Source organism: Nyctereutes procyonoides, unplaced genomic scaffold, assembly GCF_905146905.1.
Source record: "Nyctereutes procyonoides isolate TBG_1078 unplaced genomic scaffold, NYPRO_anot_genome, whole genome shotgun sequence".
NCBI classification, from domain to species: domain Eukaryota; kingdom Metazoa; phylum Chordata; class Mammalia; order Carnivora; family Canidae; genus Nyctereutes; species Nyctereutes procyonoides.
Genome location: NW_026575137.1, coordinates 8,314,489 through 8,337,517, shown reverse-complemented (window position 1 = coordinate 8,337,517; position 23,029 = coordinate 8,314,489). Strand labels below are relative to the sequence as shown.

The 23,029-nt window shown below is 44.6% G+C and overlaps 1 protein-coding gene across 7 annotated transcripts in view; it reads left to right on the top strand.

Annotated features, from left to right (window-relative positions):
- Window positions 1-23,029, top strand: part of RUNX1T1 (RUNX1 partner transcriptional co-repressor 1) — a 137,726-nt gene that overhangs the window by 29,452 nt on the left and 85,245 nt on the right. Inside the window, exon 1 of one of the 7 annotated variants that reach the window (XM_055303522.1) lies at window positions 11,053-11,444. The exons of the other annotated variants lie outside the window; for them this stretch is intronic. Within the exon in view, the coding sequence (XP_055159497.1) occupies window positions 11,438-11,444 (7 nt within the window). The 5' untranslated portion in view covers window positions 11,053-11,437. Of the gene's footprint in view, window positions 1-11,052; window positions 11,445-23,029 lie in introns of those variants that run through there. 7 annotated transcript variants of the gene reach the window in all.

Genomic DNA, 23,029 nt, shown 5'->3' with positions numbered 1-23,029 from the left:
AAACAAAAACAAAAAACTGAATGTGAATGGTGCTGTGCCCCCTTAGGTATTGGCCGTTTTTATTAGGAGAAGAGGAAAGTTATTTTCCCAAGCAAAATTGCTGGTTTTGGAGAGCGTCTGCATTTATTTTTAGTTTTTCTTGGTCATGTTCGAGGGGTCTGATAGCATTAATGGGCTTTACCCCACATGGAGCTTTGAGCTTATTGTAGCACTGCACACTGATCCCAGGTCAGTGTGATGCGTGAAATCAATTTATTTGAATCTCTTTGCCTCTATAGGAATTTGGCAGCATGCCAGTTGTTTTCATTTAATGTTCTTTGTGTTGAACACAGACAAGCAGGCATGCTTTTGTATCCCTCTCTCCTTTGGTCTCTGTCTCTTTCAGCCAATATTTTACTCTATGGATTTTGAGATGAAGGAAGAATATATTATTTATGATTCTAATCATTGCTTAATGTGTGTGTGTATGTGCGTGTATAAGTGTCCCACTTTCATTTCTTCTGAGGGATATTGTGTGCGTGTGGTTTATATATATATATATATATATATATATATATATATATATATATATATATTCCTGAGTTTTACGGTGACTTTCTTTGTATACAAATAATACAGTTTTGTTTAAATGAGATTTTTCGAAGAAACCTCCCAAACCAGATCATAGGTGGTATTTACGTGCCATGAGGCCTATTATCAAAAACTGAAAATGACAATATATTAATTGTACAACACACAGCACATGTTTCGTCTGTGAACTGAACTATCAAAACCATGTCTTGGGGAGCTTTTTTAATTTTTTTCAATTTGCAGATTTACACTTTATTCCAGCGCACGTGCTAAAGAAAACAAGGATTATTATTTGGATGTTGTTTCCTTTGAATAACCCCCTCTTAAATCAAGGCACCAGTGTTCTGCATAGATTGTGACATTGAATTTTTACAAAGTTCCTGCATGAGGTTCATTTTTATTGTTTTCTTTTTAAAATCCAGGGGTTAGTGACAAGGAACAGCCACAGCACAGAGGATTTTTTTTTTCTTTTTCTTTTTTATGACAAATAGACTCAGACCTTGCTGTGGATGTTTTTGTAGGGAGGATTTGTTTCTGGGTCAGCTTTAGGAAGAGGTGGAGAAGGAAACAGAGAGAGAGAGAGAGAGAGAGGGAGAAGAGAGAGAGAGCAGAGAATGTTCTGTTGATGCCCCGGGCAGTTCTTGCGGAAGTTGATATGCAGAACCACGGAGCCACAGCTTCAGGGTCAGGCTCAGACCCAGAGCCCTGCTTCCTTGTTTAATTACCTGAAGAGCAAAACAGTCAGGCTGGGAGTGTGTGAAAACCCAGTATCTCTTGCAGCCGCCTGGCGCTCTGACATCCTGCAAGGCCAGCCCTGTCTGTCCGCCAGCGTCAGGCTGGCTCCCGCCCTGGGTTCCTTTCTTTCTGGAGGCATTGTGTGCAAGAGGGTTTGGTCAGGAATTTGAGGTTCCTGCCAGTGCCGTGGCCCTGCTTTCTCCTCCTGGACTACCCCGACAGATACGCTTAATTTTTATTTTATTTTTATTTTTATTTTTATTTTTAGGATGAATTTCAAAATCGGGCTCTCATTTTACACCCTGGCCTGGCTCTGAAACATTGTGACCGGCAGCAGCCCTTAACCCGTGGGGAGCTGCTCCGAGCCCATGGGTCCTTCTGCTCCTGGGGCTGGTTACCTGGTGTCTGAGATCAGGCTCCCTAGGAGCTCAGTGTGGATCTGGTGGTGCACAGGTGGTTTGGGTGAGGCAGTTTCAGCATCTTAATCCGTCTGGGGGAACAGCCCATCTTTAAGCCAAGGTGATAGAACTTTTAAGGTTGGGGGGTGTTTTTTTTTTTTTTTTTGTTTCCACCCCCCCCCCCCTTGGGGCCTGGGAATTTGAATTTGGCCTAGAACACTTGCTGGGGGAAGAGCCACACCCCCTGATGAAGCTGGAGGGGGAGCGAGGAATCCTATCTGGACAGCGATGGGTGGCTGAGTTGAGGACAGTGCAGGATAAAGAATTCCTGGGGATGCTTGCAGGTGCAGCCATCCGGGAGAGCCCAGAGTCCACCCGGCTGTCCTCTCCCTGGGGGGACGCCCAGCACGCTCTCTGTCCCCCGTGTGGGCCGGTGAGATGTCCGCACGCTGGGTGGGGGTGCAGAGGGGGTCTTGGCTGTGGGGTTTCCTGCAAAGGGAGGGGAATGGGGGGGGGACTCTCTGTGCGGAGACTGGGTTTTTCCAGCTACTTCCGTCGGATTCTGAGCCGCAGACTGGAGGGCATCTGTCCTCGGGATGCACAGATGTGCGTGCGGCTGATGTTAAGGGGACGGCGGGGAGACCTCTGCAGGTGTGCAGCAGCCCGGCCCCGGGGAGCTGCGTCCAGTCTTCGCAAAGCAGGAAAGGACCGGTCCTCGTGGGGAAGGGGTTGGGGCAGCGCCCGGGCTGCAAACTTCCCTCCCCCTTGCACTTAACCGGAGGTAACGTCGCTACTTTGTGCATTTACGTACCACTCGGGCCAAAAGTACGTGATCATTTAAATAATTGGACCAGCCCAGGGCATCCTGCGAGGGGGCTGGCACCCCGGGGCCTGGTGGGCACCCGCGGGGACAGCCCTGCTGGAAGCCTTGCGTGCATCCCGGGCCCGCGCGTGTTTATTTACACGTCAGCTCGGTGCATTATCTTGCAGGGCGCTCCTCGTTGCCACATCCGCACACATGGGGAGGAAAAAAAAATAATAAAAAAAAAAATCCACAAATAAGCCGCAGTCAACACTTAACCGGGGACCTCCTGCAGGTGGCAGACGCTGGGCACCTTCCTATCAAGCCTCAACTTTTTGGTAGTTGTGTCCAGCTGGAGCTTGCTGAAGTGCAAGTCACATTGGTGCCACTTGCCGCATGAAGCCTTGGCAGCCGGGAGCGTCGTATGTGAGAAACGCTTGGAGGACCCGGAGAAGTGAATGGAGAAAGTTGTGGTTTGCAGGTGGCGTTGGGAGTCACAGAAGAAGACGGGAGGCAGCAAGCGGGGCTGGTGCCTTGCGCAGACGTGCACACTCAGCACGGAGTGAAATGGCAAGGAAAGAAAAAAAAAATAGATGTGTGCAGGAAGAAAAGGGGAGGAGGCGAGTGACTCTAGGAAAAAAAAAAAAAAAGAAGGGGAAAAGAAACCCTATCCTATTGGTGACCGTGGGCCGTGCCTGGGAAGCCAACAGGATATTCACTGCATACAAAAGTCACGGGATCCCAGAATTTTTTTTTAAAGATTTATTTATTTATTTATTTATTTATTTATTTATTTATTTATTTATTTATTCATGAGAGACAGAGAGAGGGAGAGGCAGACACAGGCAGAGGGAGAAGCAGGCTCCATGCAGGGAGCCTGATGTGGGATTTGATCCTGGGTCTCCAGGATCAAGCCCTGGGCCGAAGGCGGCCCTAAACAGCTGAGCCACCCAGGGATCCCAGGATCCCAGAATTTTAATACGATTTCAGTGTATGCCATTAAGACCACACCGGATAAAAAGAGCGAGAAGTTGAATTTCCATGCCGAGTAAAGGGATCGAGCTGGGGTTTCTAAGTTTTAACCGCGGGTCAGTGTATTTAAGGGTGTCCCGACTCCAGAGCTGGTCTCCCTGGCGCTGTGTGGGGAAGGGGCTCGCAGGATGAACCCCGGTCAGGTCGGAGTGTAAAGCATCAATTAAAAAAAATTACCAGATATGCTGCGCCTGGGTATGTTATCTGAACAAATAAAGCAGTTCTGGAATGACAGTTTGTAATGGAATCCACGGTAGCTAAAAATAGTTTCTGAGTACATTTGAATTTGTTTACAAATGTGGCAAATGAGTGTGTGTGTGCATAGATTTTGATAATTTGAATATGGAGAGAGAGAAGTGGAGAGTTTGTTAGAGGTAAAAAAAAAAAAAGAAAAAAAAGAAAAAGTCCTGGGAGAGAAGAACATGATGAAAAAAATTCTGGGACTTTTTTTTTTTTATTGCTGTGTATTTGCTCCACCTGGTGGATTTTGTTGAAAGTGTTTTAATCCATGTTAATGAAAAGGATACCCTCTATACAGTTTATAGGAAGATGGAGCTTTTGTTTTATTTTTGTTGTGTGAAATGGTTTAATTCCCACCTAAGTCAAAACACGTAGCTATCTTTTGTTCCGTTCTTTTACTGCATTGAAAGTAATATTTGTTGCTGCTGGGTTTTTTTTTTTTTTTTTTTTCCTGGTTCGAAATGGAATATGGGCTCGTTTTCGAAGATTTGGAAAACAGAAAAATTTTTAAAGGAAAATAAACATGATTTGTAATTTCGCCATCCGGAATTATTGCATCGTCTTTAAGAAAGGATGTTACCAGAAGCGAGGCAATTTGCGTTGACATCCATCATCTAAGGATATGTGGAGTGGTTAAATATGATGATGACGGTTATAATTATTTTTGGACAACTGCTGCCCTTAGAATTCCCAGGCTCCCCAAAAGTCCATGTCGACCAGGAAGGGCTTCTAGGAAGCTGCAAGTCTACAGCAGGCAAAGGTAGGAGTAGGGATTGGCGAAGGGTGCCTCCTGAATTTATAGGGCCGCTCCCCGGGGTGGTGAGATCTGTTGTTGCCTGGGCTTACATGGACTGCTTTCTTTGGAAATCTTAAGGATTCAGTTGTGCTTTGATCATCTTCTTGTTTTCCTTAGGTTATTCTCCCCCCCCCCCTTCTTTAGACTCTAACAGCTCTGTAGCAGAAGGTGAAGTTTTGAAAACAGTGTCTCCATATGCAAGGGATTTGGAGACCTTTTTATTGTCTTTAAAATTGTCATTCATAGTCCTCATTAGCATTTATTGTTGCAAGCATACAAGCAGAAAATGTGAAATTGGTATGTCATGAATAGCCTCACAGAGCTCTGGAGCCCTCGGATTTTGCCTGCAGTGTGGTGTGGGCTGGGCTTTGAGGGAAAGCTGTCCAGATGGCTGCCTGCACAGAGCAGAGGTGCAGGGTTTTGTCTCTGGTGCTGAGAGGAGGGAAAGTTCATTGGAGCATACGCCATAACCCTCGCGTTTTAACAAAACTAACTCGCCCGTTCGGATGGGGAGGTGGTGACATTGAAACAAAGGTTTTCCATATTAGTGTTACAGGCCTTGTCAAACGGTTAAGGGCTAAGGGTGGAGTGGTTGGGGGTGTCTTCTAGATTAGCTGAGGGATTTTGGCAGTTGTTCTAGAAAACAACAACAACAACAACAAAAAAAACAACCCATTGAGGAAAGTGCAAATGGTCACTTATTTGCAGATTGGCCTGCAAGTGTGTACTTTCTCAGGTTGACTGCTTTTATATGAAAATGCTTTTACTTGAAAAAGCAGAGTTAACATAGCTGGTGTTCAGCCTTGTGGGTTCCTAAGGAAAGGTTTTCCTTTAAACATTTGAGAATCATTTAACCCCTTGCTGGTGCCTGGGGAGTAATTCATATTTAACGGTATCAGTTAGGTTCAAAGTTTGCATTTAAATGATATAACATTCAATCAATGCAAGCGCTAAGGCTGTTACAGCATTTCAGACTGTTCTTGAATGTTTGGCATCAGAAGTCAGAAGTTGTTGGTGGAAAAGAATTACGATATTTGGTGATGTTTTAAAGGCATTGGCACTGTCAGAAACAATTTATTATGATTACAAACATAAACTTTGTTTATTTCCAGCAAGCGATATTTTATCTTACACAGATTTCATTTTGCAGAAACCCACATACATGTGCCCTACGTACTTACATTACTAATACACATCTCTTCATTCCCGTGTAGAAAATATTATACTTCGCCCAATCAAATATATTGGTAGAAAAATTGTTGGAATGATATATAGGTAACATTTTATTCTGTGGACATTGAAGAAGGGAGAAAAAAAAGAAAACCCTGTATGGACTGTTTGGCTTCTCAGTTTAGGAAGGGACTCTTATTCAAAAATACATTATGATTGGAATGTTCAAGTTATAGTTTCAGTGCAGGTTGTTAAGTCACTCTAACTGATGGGGATAACAAACATCAAAGCGACCCGAGTCCTTGAGTTTGACCTGTCTAGGTGAAGGGAAGGGGTCATGACTTCTAGTCCTCCACCTGTCACTTGCCCCGGTAGATGAGGAGCTCTCCATAGACCACGCAGTGTGTTCTCTATGGGACACTGGGTTGTGTGGCCCTTTGTCGTCTACTTGCAAACGATCCCAGGCAGTGAAGCTTTTCTGCTTCTGTGATGTCTGTTATAATCACCTATGAAGACCAGGTGCCCTTACCTGGCATGCTTTTTTTTGTTTGTTTGTTTATTTGTTTTTGGCCTGATTCCATCCTACTGCCAGCACTTAGGTCCTCTTGGACAGTCCTAAATAACCCTTTGACCCCATGATGTTTGTACACCCCTCAGATTCTTGCGAGCTCTTCTATGGGCTGGCTGGGAGTTGAGGTGCAAATACTTGCCAGTCGTGTCCCCAGAAGGACACTGCATGAATGTAGCTGGCTGTTGACACACACACCTTTATATAAATAGGCGTCACAGTGACAGGCCCTTACCTTTATGGAATACTTCAGCTAACTTTTTAACTTATTTTTTTCCCCTCTTCCATTCATTTCTTTGTCGTTGACTGTATCTTCTGTTGTAGCCTAACTACCACATAAACCAGTTGTTTCTCTGGCAGACGAGAGTACCATTGGATTTATCTTTGTCAGAAGACGATCTACTATGGCTTTTCCTTAATACAGTTTCGCATGTCTTTCAGTGGCAGAAACAAATTCACGTACATTTTTATTGGGTGTTGTATCTATTTAATTGACTGTCAAAGTGATGAGAAGTTAGGAAATCATCCAAAAGAGAGGTCCATCTCCCTTAGCCCAACAGCTCACACATTAGGTAGCTTTGCCCTGTCAGTGGGATGCCTTTAGAAAACACTAATAGCTTCCAGCTGGGTGGAAAATCAAGACCTTTGGGGTCTGACAAAACTAGCAGATTTGAATTTGAAAGCAGAGCTAATGCCTCCATTTTATTTTTTACCACTCGCCCATAAAACATTATTTTCCAATATGTCAGCCTCATTTGGTGGCCAGTGGTCTGAAATTGAAAGTGGAACAAGCAAGCGGAGAAATCTGGACATTAGTGAGTCCGCCCTTTCAAGCTGGTGTGCCACTTTGTGGAAGGGTCTCCCCTAAGAGCAGGGGGTCTTAATGACCATTCATCAATGCTCGTTGGCTGATCATTGAGTGCCTTCTCATTCAGTTTATCAAGTCTTGCACATAAAAAGTCAGAATAAGCCTTATTCAGCTTTGTTAAAGCCAACTAGGAGTAAAATGCTCCATTTGAACCCATTTTACCCTTGTTTTTTCACTTTGTTAATGCAGCCCTGCTTAAATGAGTGCCTTTATTGGGTCGGTTAGAATATCTGAAACTATTAATTCTCTTGTATTGAATAGCTGGTGGCAGGCCAGAGCAGATGGGGTAGGAAAGTATTTGGTTGGGTGTATTGCTTTCAATTAGGATCAATGAGGTTTCAGCTCCTTTGAATTAACTCACTTAATACCCACTGTGTGAAGTCACAATGTATCACAACAGCCTGCTCGAAGCCCAGAGGAAAGTTGAGAGGACCTGTGGCAAAGCTTTAACTGGCATTCGCCCTTCACCAGTGTAGAGAGCTTTCATTAACTGCAGACGATTGCAGTAGACTGATAATCCCTATTGGTAAGTCAGGCTCGAACAAAGGAAGAATCTGTAGGACGGGGCTGGTCTGTTTTGGGAATACATGAAAAATACCTGAGAGGGCTGCAGTACCGTAATGCCTTTCTAGCGAACCATCTGACTTTCTTGTCCAAAACCAGTTCATGTATTTCAGGGGGAGCCTGGCATCAGGCTGTTGACTTAATTTACTAATTCAGAGAGCGATGATTTAGATGATTCGGGAAAAAAAAAATCGCCTTAGAAATGCTCTGTGTTCTCGATTTCATTAAGACGGGCATGCATTCATTCACTGACACGGCTCTCCTGTTGGAAGTACTTAAGTGGACAGCGCTGTAGTTTTTGCTATTGTTTTGAACATATTTTGAGCATTTTCTAAGTTTACTGTTTAGTGATCTCTGTACCCAACCAACATGGTGCTCGAACTCACGACCCGGAGATCCAGAGTCATATGCTCTCCAGCTGAGCCAGCCAAGCACACCCCTATTTTTTAAGTTTTAAAAGTCTGTTTCCTGGGATCCCTGGGTGGCGCAGCGGTTTGGCGCCTGCCTTTGGCCCAGGGCGCGATCCTGGAGACCCGGGATCGAATCCCACATCGGGCTCCCGGTGCATGGAGCCTGCTTCTCCCTCTGCCTATGTCTCTGCCTCTCTCTCTCTCTATCTCTGTGTGTGTGACTATCATAAATAAATAAAAATTAAAAAAAAAATAAAAGTCTGTTTCCTGATGGTGATGCAGGACAGTGTTTTTGTACTGGAGAACATTTCTGCAGTACATATTCAGTTCGTGTTCTTCTCCCCCCAGCCCCTTCCAGCTACATAAATGCATTCATCATGTTATTGATTGTCTATTTTTATTATACAGTTTGGAGGTTAGAGATCTTGGCTCCTTACGCTCGCTCGCTTTTTTTTTTTCTTTTTCTTTTCCCACTTTTATTAAAGGGAAAGTTATTCCTGTCTAAGTAACTGTATAAAGCCACGTATCCAGGTCTCCCTGTTCGGGGAGAACTGCCAAATGGGGCTGCTGCTTTGCTTGCCTCCATGGATTAAAGCATAAGAGGAGGGGACTGGCTCCTTGAGAAAATGCTGGACTCATCTCAGATGCACACACGTTTCAGTTAGGCCCTTCCTGCAGTCAGACTTCTAGGTGAGAACCTCCAGGGATCTGGGTTTTGTTGGTGTGGATCAATTTAAAGTGGCAATTACTGTAGTCAGAGAACACAGCTTAAAAAGCTTTTTTTTTTTTTTTTAACATATAGCAAAAGATACATAATCACACAGCATATTTGGAAGTTCAGTGTTGTGAGTGGTGGCGCGGGGACTTGCGGTGTACCGGTAGGAAGACCCGGTCTTAAACCTGGGTATCATCCAGTTTTCTGAAAGTGTATCGCATTTTGTTGTATGATTTTCTATCTCAGAAGTGATTCACCGTGCATATTGATGAAAGTTGGGTCTCCCACTGTGAAAATGTTTTCTTTCCAGCGTAGGTAGAGTATTAAAAAAAATCAGCGACATGGAGCAGTGAGTGGCTTTAGGAAAAAAAAAAAAAACTCTCTTTGAAAATGAACATCCACAGACCAGGATGCTGGATTCCATAAAGGCCCTTATAGCAGGACTTAATTGATTATCACACTCAGGCCTGCTATAAAGCTTTCTGTCATAAGAATGTTTGAGCTTGGTGCTTAACTGTACTGAAATCCATTACACAGAACCTCATTACAAGTGACATCTAACTAAGATGAACAAAAAGATTGGCCTCATAAATAGGGTGCAGTATACTATTAGTGACAGAACAGAGTAATCATTATGAATTGTAGTCTTTTTACAAGTTGCCTCTGACAGTGATGGATTTTTGAGGGGTTCGCTAGATGAAGCCGTGCTCCTTGGGTGTGCAGTATTTAGGGGCTGTAGACGTTCTTATTGATTGACGCTGTTGGCCAGAGAGGATTTATTTTTAGCTCGCGTGGGGTGTGTGCCTGCCTGGGGGCGTCTTCTGAAGCAGGTTGCGTGTGCTCTTTGGGGAGAGGTGTAGGAAGGATGAGTAGGTAGGTAGTCACCATCTTCACCGCCTCTGTTTTTCAGATGGATTTCTGAGATGTCTTTGAGGCAGCAAGTGGAGGGGGGGGTGAAGAAAAAAGAAGAAAAATCCATCTGCCAAGGGCCCAAGGCATATGGAAAAGGGAGACTAGGCCAGGGACGCCTTGAAGACCGCGTAGGGATGGCAAGAGTTAAAGGGGATGCTCCTGCCTGTCATCTGCGTTGAGCCTGCGGGCTGGGCCCAGGCTCCTGAGTGGGATTGTTTCTGTGTTTGCAGTGGCTTGACCACGCGTCGTCGGGAAGGTAGAGAGCCTGCGCAGACTGTCTGGTCGCGTGCCCTGTTGTTAAAACAAATACACACAGACCTAAGGGAAGATGCACATGTGTTAAACTGGAGGAGAAGAGTTTTAGGAGCGAGCGGTATTTTCCTTCTGCCTGGCATTTTGTGCGTTTGGAAAAGGCATGCAAGGCAGGCGGGCAGGCAGGCAGGCAGGCAGGCAGGCGTCTGTTTCTCCTATGAGGCAAGGATGTTTTACAAAGAACTAAAGAGAGACCGCTGCGAGGAAAATAGCCAGCTTTAGATAAAGCACTGTAACAAAGGCCTGTAGTTTTATATATCATGGTGTCCATTAAGGCTTATGGGGAAGAGTCCATTGAACCTGGCTGGGTATGTGTTATTCATGGGAAGGATAAACATTTAAGGGTGTGCAAAAAAAAAAAAAATTCAGAAATCAGGAGGATGTGATTGTTCAGCTTTTGAAAAGGCTTTGCAGTGAAGATTTTTGTTTTCATCTCCCATGGATCTCTATGCAAGGTAGAGGAGAGTAAGCTGAAAATGTTTGGAGCGTATCAACGCAGGGATCCCAGGGGGTTAAAAGCACTCTGGTAAAAATAAAAGTGGTCTGCTTCTGCTTCTCCAAAGTGTTCCATTTTACACATACTACTGAGAAGCTGACAAAGGGAGTGTTGCAGATACTTTGTTCAGTAGGATAAACTGGCACAAAATACAAAAGTCTCAAAAAAAAAATGTCTTGACGCTGTTTTTTGGATTTCCAGTTCAATAAACAAGCTTTGAGGTTTGTGCCTCAGTTGTTTTTTTTTTTTCTTTTTCCCTCTTTTCTTTTCTTCCTTTTTTTTTTTTTTTTTTTTAAATAGAGTTTCCAATTATGGCTGTTAACAGGAGAAGATGGAAAGGAAGCGCTTCATTGTGAGCGGTGGTAGGGGGCCAGCAGCGTACTTTCCGTTCTGCTGGCAGAACAAGGGTTAACTTGTAACGGGATGGGGGTGGCGAGGAATGAATTATTCAGCATTTAGCTTATCATTCTGCGTTTTGGTTTCTGTTCTTTGGTGCTCTGGAACTTGCCCAGAGAGGTAGAGTGGGTAAGGGGAGGTGAGGGTTGCGAGACTTTGCACACACATCCCTGTCATTGTTCTGCCTGAGGAGACAGGGCTGGGTTCAAGGCCACATGTGCTCCTGTCATCATCCACATTTCTGCTCCAAGTGCAATCCGGAGTGTCAGCTCTCCATCTGTCTCTGCCTGGCAGGCGCACGCGCCCAGCACCCTGCCTCGGGCTATGCCGCCCCAGCCCCTTCTGACGGCCCTCCTCTCTCTGCCGCCGCTCATTCCAGAACAGGAGGCATGAGCCCCGATCGCGCTGGATTTTAGGAGAGAGTCCCTTTCCGGGTGGACGCCGGATTCAAGGATGCCTGGTGAGTTAGCCCTGCTCCTCTCTCTCTCTCTCTCTCTCTCTCTCTCTCTCTCTCTCTGGGTTTGAAATGAAGAGAGCTTACTTTTTATGATGCACAGAAAACACCTTGTGCCCACGCTGGACTGTGTTTTGCACGGGGAGGCGGGGGGGGGCAGAGGGGTGATCAAGGTGAGAGTGAAGGTGGCCTAAAGAGAGCCATCAGGACCCAGAGGCCAGGGGTCCAGGGTGCAGAGACTTTGCTCTTAGGATTCGGGGGTTGAGGATGGGGGTGTGGGGGGTGTTTTAGAGGCGGAGGGCAAAGGGCAGCCCCGCAGTTTGCCAGGGCAGTGTACTCGGAGGGGTTGCGCTCAACTGAGAAGTATTGTTTGTCACGGCTCTCGGGACCGTCATCTGTCCGCCCCTGGTGTCCCGGAGGTTACATCTGCGCGGAGAGAGTTTTGCAGATTAGGGCAGGATGCTAGGGACGAGGTCTCTTTTTAAGAAAGCTGTTTGTGTTACGGAAAGTGAAGGAGGCTTTGGAACCACAGCTGATCTCAGGCTGGCCCTAAATCAGCAGTCCTCCGATGTCATCGGGGGCGGCGGGGGGGGGGGAACCATTGAAATGGCTTAATGAGCAAGAGAAAGGGTCTCCTGGACTCCTGCCCGTGTGGGGTCTGTTTGCTCTGTAACGTGTCCTCTTCGGGGGCTGGGGACGTCCGAGGCGGCTGCCGGCCAAGGAGGTGTCTGTGCCGGGGAGAGGGAGGCCGGGAGAAGCTGCTGGAGGAAGGGCAGCTCTGCTGTTCTCCGAACTGTCTGGATTGCCCTGTGCCTCCTGTGAGCAGCCTCGCTCCAGATACTGGGGGGGGGGGGGGGGGGGGGGAGAAAAGGGGGGAAAAAAACCCCAGAAAACCCACGCCAGGCAGATAGAGATGGTCCAGCTGGCTGATCTGTGTGGCTTATTCGGGTAGGACGGGCACGGGAGGCTGTGCTCGGTCGCAGAGTTTGTACACCTCCCAGATGGTGTTTTGAAACAGTATCTGCCAGTTTTCTGCAGCCACTGTCGTGTGTAGGTATTGCCAGTTGTTGGAGGAATGTTTTCCCGGTCAGGAGGTGCCTTGCAGCAGCCCCCCCCCACCCCCCCCACCCCCCCGGTATTGGCCTGCGTGCACGCAGAGGATGCGTTTGTGCCCGAAGTGCGCTTTTTCCACCAGTCCGGCGAACAGGGAATGTATGTGGCTGAAATATGGGGAAAATCAATTTACAGCAAGACAATGACTGGGGTCTTTGAAAGGTCATTTTAACTCTTTGAGCCCTCCTCTTGATTTATACGCCCCGCACGGCTAACGGGGGGAATGTGCACTGGGTATGTGATCGGGAATCGGGGTGAAAACGTGCTCGTGTGTGTGTGTGTTTTAATTTCTCCAGAATATAGTAGCACAGTTACATCTGATTCTTTTTTTTTTTGGCACATCATACCTCGAATCTTCTTGGTTTTTGTGCTCTTACTAAATGTCAGTGGAAGGGTCCGATTTGTTAGCATTTCGAGGGAGTGTCTGTTTTGTTTTGGTTCGACCCCCCTCCCCCCAAAAACAGCCCAAAGCCCTTTGTGGGTGGTGATACTGAGCGAGGTCAGTTAGGACCCTCGCTGCCCCTAACTGCTTCCTTGCGTGACTGTGGGGCCGCCTCCCAGCAGCCTTACTGAGGACACGCCGCGCTCTACTATATACGTCTCAGGGTCCTTGAGAAGTTTGTTTCGGCGTTAAGTTGTTAACGTCTGTCTGGTTCGAAAGCAGTAGGCTCGAGTGTGGCCGTGTCTCTCGCTCGCTCTCTCATCAACTGTGTTAGAAAACCTTGTACTTGGATGCAGAGAATATATTAACAGCTGTGGCTGCGAGCATGTGCCAGAATGGCGATACTTGAGCAGATCTGACACTTGGCTATTTTGGACACCCATCTGCACTTTTTAAACTCTCCTCTCGGGTGGACTGCCTCTCACTCTGTTTTTTTAGCATATTTTGGTCCGTACATATGCACTTACATTAATGGACAATTTTAACCATCTGGGACAGATTCTATGTGTTTAACTAAGACATTATGTGTAAGTCGATTTAAAAGGATGTGTTTCGGGTAATCTGATATTGTCACTGTTCTTTGTTTTTTGTTGTTTTTTGTTTTTGTTTTTTTGTTTGTTTTTTTTTCCTTTGACCCCCTACTTACATATCAACATTGGATACTACTGTTGTCGTGGTGGTCGTGGTTGTGGTGGTTGTTGTTATTCGGTAGGTCAGCTGTCAGACTTGGTTCCTGGTTGTCTCCAACTTGATGGAACAATTCACATGTCTAGGGCCTTTTTCATATAAAAATGGGGGGGGGATCCCTGGAAACAGATGTGCACAGACTGAACCTATTCAAAGACATACCAATCTGTGGGGTGAGTAGGTAAAAAAAAAAAAAAAAAAAAAAGGTCTTAGTTTGGGGGTTTCTAGAACTATTTTGGTTAAGAAGAAAAATGCCACACACATTAGCTGTTGATAGCACACGGTTGCAAAATGAGCCATAAAAAGTCAAAGGAGACCACGCACGCTGTAGAGAAATAGGTTAAACTATTTTTCCGATTTAACTTAATATAAGGAAATATCGTTTCACTGCCTGTCACTTTGTAACAACTAGATCCTTGTGTTTAAGAAAAGGGAAATGTTTTCTGGCGGGATGGCTGGGAGAAGCCTGGGCATTATATTGTTTGGGGAGGAGAGGACTCCAGGCTTTCTGAAACACTTATATGTTTATCAGTCTTTGTATGATATTATCAAAGAACATATGTTGACCTACAAAATGCTTTCAGGACTGTTTCCTTAAAAGGACAATAAGTGAGCAGAGTCATTGGAGCCCAGAAATAGTGCTGTTCTTTCAGAAGATGGCTAGTATTAGGTCAGACCACCCTTTCTCAATGGTCCTGCTCTCCAGATGTGCCTGGAACTTTTTCTTTTTTTTTTTTTAAGTTCAAGTTTCCAAAAAAAAAAAAAAAAGGTTTGTTTTCAAAATCTGGTTTTACTTAAGACATCTCCATCCTGGAGTGCATTTCATAAATTGCCCACATATTTTTCTTAGCAGAGAACTTAACTGGCTGTAATTTTTAACACATGGCCACATCATGTGATATTTTCAAAACACTTACACATAGCTTTAAGAAGGTCCCTGCAGAAATGATCCATCCTCTCACAGCCGGCCCGTTTTTTTAACAACATATCTGCATTTTCCATTTAGTAGAGCTATATATTATTAGCTTACATTTTTGGGTAGTAAAACAGTGCATTGCTGATTGTAAAACATGGACTTTATTATCTGCTGAAAATTGATTTGGCATTTATAGCCACTGTGTACTAGACTGTTTTTCTGTTTTTAACATCAGTGCTTGCAAGTGATGATTTGTGTAAAAAACAGAAATGAAAATTGCCACGGATAGACAACTGTGAGTGTCCCCAGTAACTGAACATTTGGATAATGCACCTGGTTATTTTTTTTTTAATAGATTAATCTATAAGTGCTATTATGCAAGAACAGAAACCACAACAATCCATCCTCTGTCACTTGATTTTTACCTTGCGAGTTGTTTTGCTATTGTGTTGGGCTCTTTGCTGTATCAAACAAGCCTCCTGCCAGCTATGAAAGGAAACCCATATAAGCTGCAAATATCCAATTATAAATGTAGATTGTGCAGACATGACTTCTTTGTGGCAGGCACTCAGAAGTTCCAACTTCTTGTCAAGCCCTGGCCCTACTTCCTTTCTCTTTTTCAATTATTTTCTGTTAATATTTTTGAGTCCTTGACCTTTTAGTTCTATGTATTTTAAATAATACTTGGAAACTTGTACAAGGCATCTTCCTGTGTAGTGCATGGTCTATTGAAAAAGAGTAAAAGTGTTTAATTTTGGGGGGTCGGGTGGGGCGGGATGGTGGTGGTGATCATTTCTGACAATTTCATGGAACAACTAGTTTATTTTTATTTCATAGAGTAAACATTCACTTACTGGGCATTATAGAGTCCAGAAATATTTATTAACCATCTCATCACTACACAGCTACTTGATGTTTGCCTAGAAGATGCTGTTGTGGGACTATTCTCAACAGCCTCCTGAACCCCCAGAGGAACCTTTCAGAGCTGGAAGGTTGATCTTGCAGGTGCTTTTAGCTTACAGATATTGAAACTGAGGTGCGTCGAGGCCAAGCAGCCCGCTCAGGTGGTTTTATTAAAGTAAGATTCTCTAGTCCATGCTCCTTGCCAGGCCGCTTCTGGATCTCACAGACGCATCGAATCACGCTGCCATGTTGAGTGTCAGTCTTAACCTCATCGTCTTTCTTATTCCACCCTGGATGGCTCTCACCGTGTGCTTCCTCCCCTCTTAACCTCAGGACCCAGGCAGAAAATTCTCTAACAGTAATTGCCTGACCTGTGGCAAAAGTATGCCAGCAAACTTACCTTCTAGTGTTTGGAAACGAGAGAGCCTAGAGGTGGTTAATTGCTAGAGCACTAAGCAGATGGTGTAATGCAAGGCCCTGGCCACGGAAGGGCCACTGTAGTAAGGACATTTGGGTGGTACACGTTGGTAGGTTGCTGCACATGTGCCAGGGACCAGATGGCTCGAATTCAGTCCCTCCAGGCCCTCAAGGAGTTTGGATTTCTCATGCTCCAGGTAGAGAAGTAAATGGCAATTACGACAGAGAGTATTAAGAGCCTGGAGGTGGGAGGTGGGTGGTGGGTACTGCAACCCAGAGGCCATGAGAGAGTCCCTAAATGGGTTAGTAGTCAAGGCCATAGGGGAAGGGTGGGCACTGGGCCAGTCTGAGGCTTATTAGCAACCCTTGCCTCTCTCTCTCTCATGCTTGCCTCAGGTTGGATCTTCATTAATGGAACTTAACATGTTTTTAGTTTGTTCTTCTTATGCCGAGGCCGGGACATCCATTGTCGTTTATCAGATTTTATTTTCTCTGTGCGTGAGAGTGGGTACAGCATGTCGCGGGAGCAATTTCTTTGTGTACAGTAGTTGCGGTTCTTGGGTAGCTAACTGTATCTAGTGGAATAAGTCATTAACTTAAATGACTCATAACTTGAGAACAATAGGATTTCACACCTGACCAAGAAGCAGGTTTATCTGGCTGGCTTTTCTCAAACAGCTGTTTGCATTAATTAATATTAATGTAAATGTACTTTCTGAGAATGTCTAGCTTAATTATGTTTTTCAACCCATAGAGTTCCAATCAAAGGAATCAGGAAATCCTCTTAATCTCAAAGGGAATATATAACTGCCATCTCTGAACGGAATAAATCTCTGATGGTATAGTAGGAGCAGCCTGTTATTGAAAGCTTGCATGTGCCAGGCCCCGGGCTAGGCACCTTCCATGCTTCCCACAGCTCACTACTGTTCACAAACGGTTTCTGTGGCCACATGATCTGTTTGAAACCCGAAGATCAGGTAAATTATGCTTTTATTTACCACCCCCCACCCCAGGGACCCATAGATATAGTTAAATGGTGGAGGAAGGATTCTCTGGTTTGCTTGATTTTGGATTCCTTTTTGTTTTCTTTTTTTTTTGAGGAGGGGTGAGGATGCTGTGGCTTGAAGAGAGGCTATTTGGTAGTTCAGCCTAGATGGAGACATTTAAAGGAGAATGTTTGAATTTGAAGTAGGGTTGTTCTCTTGGCTGAAAAATAAAAAAATGGAAAGGCATTGGCCTTCGTCAAGCAAAAATAATCTTGGGTAAAACAGGTTAGGATGCCGGTTAGTTCTCTGTGTATTCCTACTCCTCTGGAAAGAATGTAGTGAGAGTGACAGGCATCAGGGGGCTGATGTCACTCTTTTGAAAAGTCTAATAGAAATCATAGATTTAGGGGTGCCTCAGTGGCTCCATTGTTAAGCAGCTGCTTTAGGCTCAGGTCATGATCTCAGGGTCCTATGAGGAAGCCCTGCTTAGTGGGGAGCCTGCTTCTCCCTCCCCAACCCCCAACTCATGTGCGCGCTCTCTCTCTCTTACCATGTCTCCCAAATAAAGTCTTAAAAAAAAGATTTAAAAATAGATTATTATAGATTTATTCCTTGTCAGAGCTGTGTAGGCTAACTAAAACGGGGCCTTCCTAGGCGTTGGGAATGTGGCAGTCCTGGGTATCTTCTGGGGGTCAGAAGCACAGATGGATGATTTTCCAATGTTTCAGATTAGTAGGAAGTTGGAAAGTAAATGATATATTCAGCACGTTGGCAGACCAAGTTGCTTTATTCACCAACATTGTGTGGTTTAAAAAAAAAAAAAAGATCTCTTGTTAGGGAGACTGTTGGGCACCCATGGTTTTGCCCCTGATAGGTTCTGGGCTTGCAGACATGGGGATTGATTCCAGAAGACCAGGACACTGTAGGAAAGCAGATTCCTTTTGTCATCACGCCCCTCCCTCCCTCTGTAAAAAGAAGCCGTTTATTTTAAAACTTATGGGATGCCTTCTCTAGAGACTTTGATTTCTGTTGTTTCCCACATCTCGTTCTTAAAGGCTGAGTGATAAGTGTGGTGTGTAAAAGGACTCGCTTTGTTAGAGGGATTCTTTTAATTCTGTGCGGTTTATTAGCATCATACAGTGTCCTTGCTGCTCATGGAACAATATCATTTTGAGAGTACCGATGAGAACACGATCCTGTAAAGAGTTTGGCCTTAAGAGCTATGTAATTAGATGGGCAGAAATGCTCTTTGGGAAGAGGGCATGTAACAGGGTATCTTTATCACATGTTTATAGCTTTAACAAGGGTCTTAAAGAGTTTGACAAAATAAACAGACCGTTCTGAATAATCTGGGATGATTTTGATGGCGTGTGTACTTATTTGGGACTTTGAGGACAGTTGCTGTGCTTCTGAGCATATCATTACTTTACATTGGAACTTTGCATGATTTAACTTCACTGCCTTCCTCTGGACTTGTTGGCTTTAATGATTGCCGGGTTATTGGGAGGAAAATACATAATAAAATTTGAGGGTCCTGTGGTAACAATTTATATGTTCTTGGATTGGAAATGCTTACCATGTGTCCTGACAAGGAGATGACTGGAATGGGGAAGGGCGTGGGTTCTGACACTTTCCACGGGAGATAGACCTTGTTCCCTCTTTATTAGGGTCATATCTGAACCTGTATACTCAGCACTTAGGGGAACACTTCATTGGAAAGGCCTGTTAACGTTTATTCTCTTCCTCTCTGCTCTAGCATCGGTGGTCTTCGTATAGCCCAGAGACAGGGAAGGAGTGAAGGAGGGGAAATGAGAATTTGAGTTCTTAGAAAGCACCTTATTTTCTTTGAGACTTCCCGGGATAGTCCTCCTCATTGGTTGACACAGTACGGAGTGATAGAAATCAGAGGCGAAACCCAACTTCTTAACTACCTGGGCACACTCTTCTGTACCAGCGTTTGCTGGCTGAAAAAGAAGTGGCTCCCCCCCCCCCCAAAAAAAAACCCAAAACCACACCAAAACAAAAGCCAAAAAGGCTAACTGTAGATACAACCAGGCTTTCGAAACTTTATCTGTTACATACGATTTAGGGGTCTCTCTGAAGAACTGTGTTGGAAGGAGAAGTTAACATGTTGTTATTATTCAGCTATTTGCTACATAATAGCAAATAGCTGAATTGTTGTTTTTCATCTTTATTTCCATTTGACTCAGGTTTTGGGAGTAAAGGATTTAATGTGATGTGAATAGACACCTTTCACTGAAACCCGGGGGGAGAATCCAGCTGCTTTGTGGGGTTTTCCAGAGAGGGGAAGCGCACCTCCCTAGGCCGCAGAGTGGCTCCTGGTTACAGGCTTAAAATTTCCATCCTGGGTGTCAATCCTTGTGGATGGTGAAGGTCTTCATGCTCAGCTGTTTGTGCTGAACATGTTTTGTCTTGTGCTTCACAACTTGGGTTTATCTTATAAACACTTAACATGTTGCATTTTATCAGGTCATCTCCAAAAGCACAGGGTGTGGAGAATGTCAGCTCCTGGGTGTGAATCTGGGGTGGGGTGGGGAGGGCTCTCATTTAGAGGCATAACCAGGGGCAGGTCGACCTCCTCTTGGCCTCAGCTTCAGTTTCTTTGTCTTGGGGACCATTCCTCTGCCTTGCTGACTTTGACTTCTCAGGACTGTGATCATAATGATTGGGAACGTGCTGCGTGCCCCTAAAAAAGTTTATGCGCAAGCAGTCATTATTTAGGGCAGGCAGTGGTGCTCCCTGGACCTCAGAAGGGGGCCCGTGCTGGAGTCACACAAGAGGGCTCCACATGCTTGAGCTTGAGGAGTCTGGTCTACGTTTGATGGGATTGTTCTCTCATGTGTCTCCATCATCTGCCCACCCTTTTACCCATTCTAGAAATTTGCTCTCTTGGAAAAAGAGAACCAGACTCACCACGGTGAGTGAAATGTTGAAGCCCATGCTGAAGAAGAGCCCATCCTGGTTTGTGTTCAGTTACTAAGAAGTGGCAGCTTTCCTTTGTGGCTTCAAGTTGGGTGATTCAGAGGCTCCCCCCCTCCCCACCCCCCCCAGTCCTGTCAGTGATTCTCCTGTTCCTCGTGTAGGGGATGTTACTAGAGAGATGAATTCCGTCTATCTCACCTTTTGTGTCTCCCAAGATACATACTCTTCTTGGTTGTTTAAGATAGACATTTTAAACATCCTCAACGCCCCTTGATAAAGCTGCCATTTGCATGAAGATCTTGATTTCTTGGTTCTAATAATTCCATTCCAGGCTACCTGTGAGCTTGGCATACAGTAGGCAATCAGCAAATGTTTGCTTAATGAGTCAGTGAGCAGATGAGAGGTGGACTGGGACTCACAGAGATTTTAAAGGGAAGAAAGAATGCACAAGGTGTGTTAATTATGAGGGGAGAAAAAAATAAGTAAATCTTGTAAAAATGTTTGGTAAACAAATGCTTAAGAACCAAGCGTTTGCTTTCAGGGTTAAGGAGGAATAATGCGTTTATTTTTTGGCCGGACAACTTTCTTGGTGACTGGCTGCATGGTGGTGAACAGGATTGCACGCATCGTAAACCTGTTCATTTATCACGATCATATTTACTCAGAGTATAATACGACGTACAACTACTTACACCTTTCCTGGCATAATTTCTGAAACTAGAAACAATGTCCAGGGCTTTTGACGGTTGTGCACAATATTTTGGGAAATTGGCTCCCCCTCTACCTGAGTACTTGCATGTCGTTTGAGAGGAAGGGGGGTGGGGAGGGTTTCGCTCTCCAGCAAACATACGAGTGAGATTCTAGCAAAAGACAAATATGAAGGAAATATTTTCATCTTTTCAGTTACACAGGAAGTTCAGCCAAGCAGTTTCTTCAACCAGTAATCTTAGATGAGTCGTAATATGATATATGATATGATAGCCTGATAAAATTTATCCTCAAGATTCCAGAGAGATTGCTAAGATAATTCATTCAGTGCATGATATAGATCGTATTCTTGTGAAAAACATGTAATTTCTTGCATTGATGCAGCTTTCTTGAAATGTTTCTGCCCTCTTCTGTTTGTTGCAACATTCACATTGAAAGGAAGCAGGGCAGGATTGGAGAGTTTCAGGGACTGTCATTGGATGGTATAGCTTGAAAGGAGAGGCTTGCTCATTTGACAGGTATTTTGTAAGTATTTCTCTTCATTTGTTCCTTTTAAAAAATTCATAGGTCAGTTTAGCTTATCAGCTGTGTGGCTCTGTTTCTATAAGGATATTGCTGATTGTCTACATAGATCTTTCTTTCTTTCTTTCTTTCTTTCTTTCTTTCTTTCTTTCTTTCTTTCTTTCTTTCTTTCTTTCTTTCTTTCGAGAGAGGGCCCACATGAGTTGGGAGAGAGGGAATCATAGGCAGGTTCCACCCCCAGCGAAGAGCCTGTCATGGGGCCCCATGCGAGGGCTCACCCTGTGACCCTGAGATCATGACCTAAGCCAACATCAAGAGTCAGACACTTAGCTGCTTAACCGATGAGCCACCCGGGTGCCCCTAAGATGCCAGACTTCCTAAGGGTAAGGGAACATTTTGAAAACGTGGTACAGAAGGAGGTTGATAAGCGGTTCACAAAGTAGGGTTCACGGACCAGGAGCCGTCAGCATCACCTGGGAACTTACTGGAAATGCCCAGTCTTTGCCCCACCCCAGACCTAGTGAATCAGAAACTCGGGGGGGTGGGGGGGGCGGCGGCCCAGCAGTCGTGTTTGAGCAAGTTCTGAAGCACAATCAAGTTTGAGGAACACTCTTGTTAAGTTACAATGTGTGTCTCCTCCCCTGTTCTAGAGAAAATACCCCTCCGTGATCATAAATAGACTCGTGGAGATCCTAGGTGAATGGAAATCAAGGCGATTTATTTGTTTCAAGCGATGTATTTGAAAAATAACACTCAAGAAATTACAAGTGTATTTATTCAGCTCCTTGGTTTCTAATGGTGTATTCAGATATTTGCACACATTCCAGCTAAATGGAGATACTTGAGAGAGGGCGCATTGCACCCGATTCTGGGCTGTGATTTGTTCTGCGAGCTGCTTTTGACCAAGCAAGTCTATGTCTAGTACTGTCAGGCACCACTGACTGCGCCCTTGCCCCCTTCTGAGGCCACCTTCCGATTATGCACAATTTTGTGAGTGTAGCTGGTTGATCATCTTCACAGGACCTTTGGGCCGGCTTCCATTTCACAGCGGGGTCAGGTGGTCCCCAAAGTTCAGACCCACGCCAGGTCCCCGCCCTTGTCCTCCTTTGCGTGGAGCGTAAATAAGGATCCTGCGTAATTAAAAAAAAAATGTTTCATCAGTAGTGCCTGGAGAAGATTTATTTCCTGTGTCTCCTGTATCTCCTGTCGTTCTCTTTTGTGCTTTGGTGTGCCTTCGGTGAGCGTAGTCTGACACGCTTTGTGGCCTTTGCCTCCTGTGATAAAATAGATTGAAATGATTCCTGGCACCATCTGGTGAAGAGGAGCAGCCCTGGAGGACTGTGCTTTGAGAGAAAGTGACTGAATGCTAAGAAATGTGGAAGTCTAGGGACACAAGCAAAGGATCTTTTTTTTTTTTTTTTTTTTTTTTTTTAAAGAGCATGAACATTAATACATCTTCTTGAGGTTTGATGGGACATGTACTGCCTACTGCCCCATCTGGTGCTTATGATAGCATGGCGTATTAGCATGCTGCAAGTTCATAATGTATTCAGGGGGAGGAAGCATCCCTTGCATACCAATTGAGGCATCCTCTCTTTCAGAACTGCTTTTGAATTTCAATGATGTTTATATCTTCCAAGCCGTGACTGAACTGAGCATTTCCGCTCTGAGGAATAACACGAGTGTGTGTGTGTGTGTGTGTGTGTGTGTGTTCTCTCCTATTCCCGCATTAATTAATCTTCCTCCCTCCTTTCCTTCTTGATGAAATTATAAGTAGTTTTTAATAGTAGGTTGGTAAAAGTATATATATATATATATATATATATATATGTATTTTAATTTTTTAAAATTCTGTGTTAAAACCATATAACATTTTATGATGTCATTGATGGCACATAGGGCATTTTGCCTTGTGGATTTATGTGTGTCGCTGTCCCCTTACAGATTGAGTACT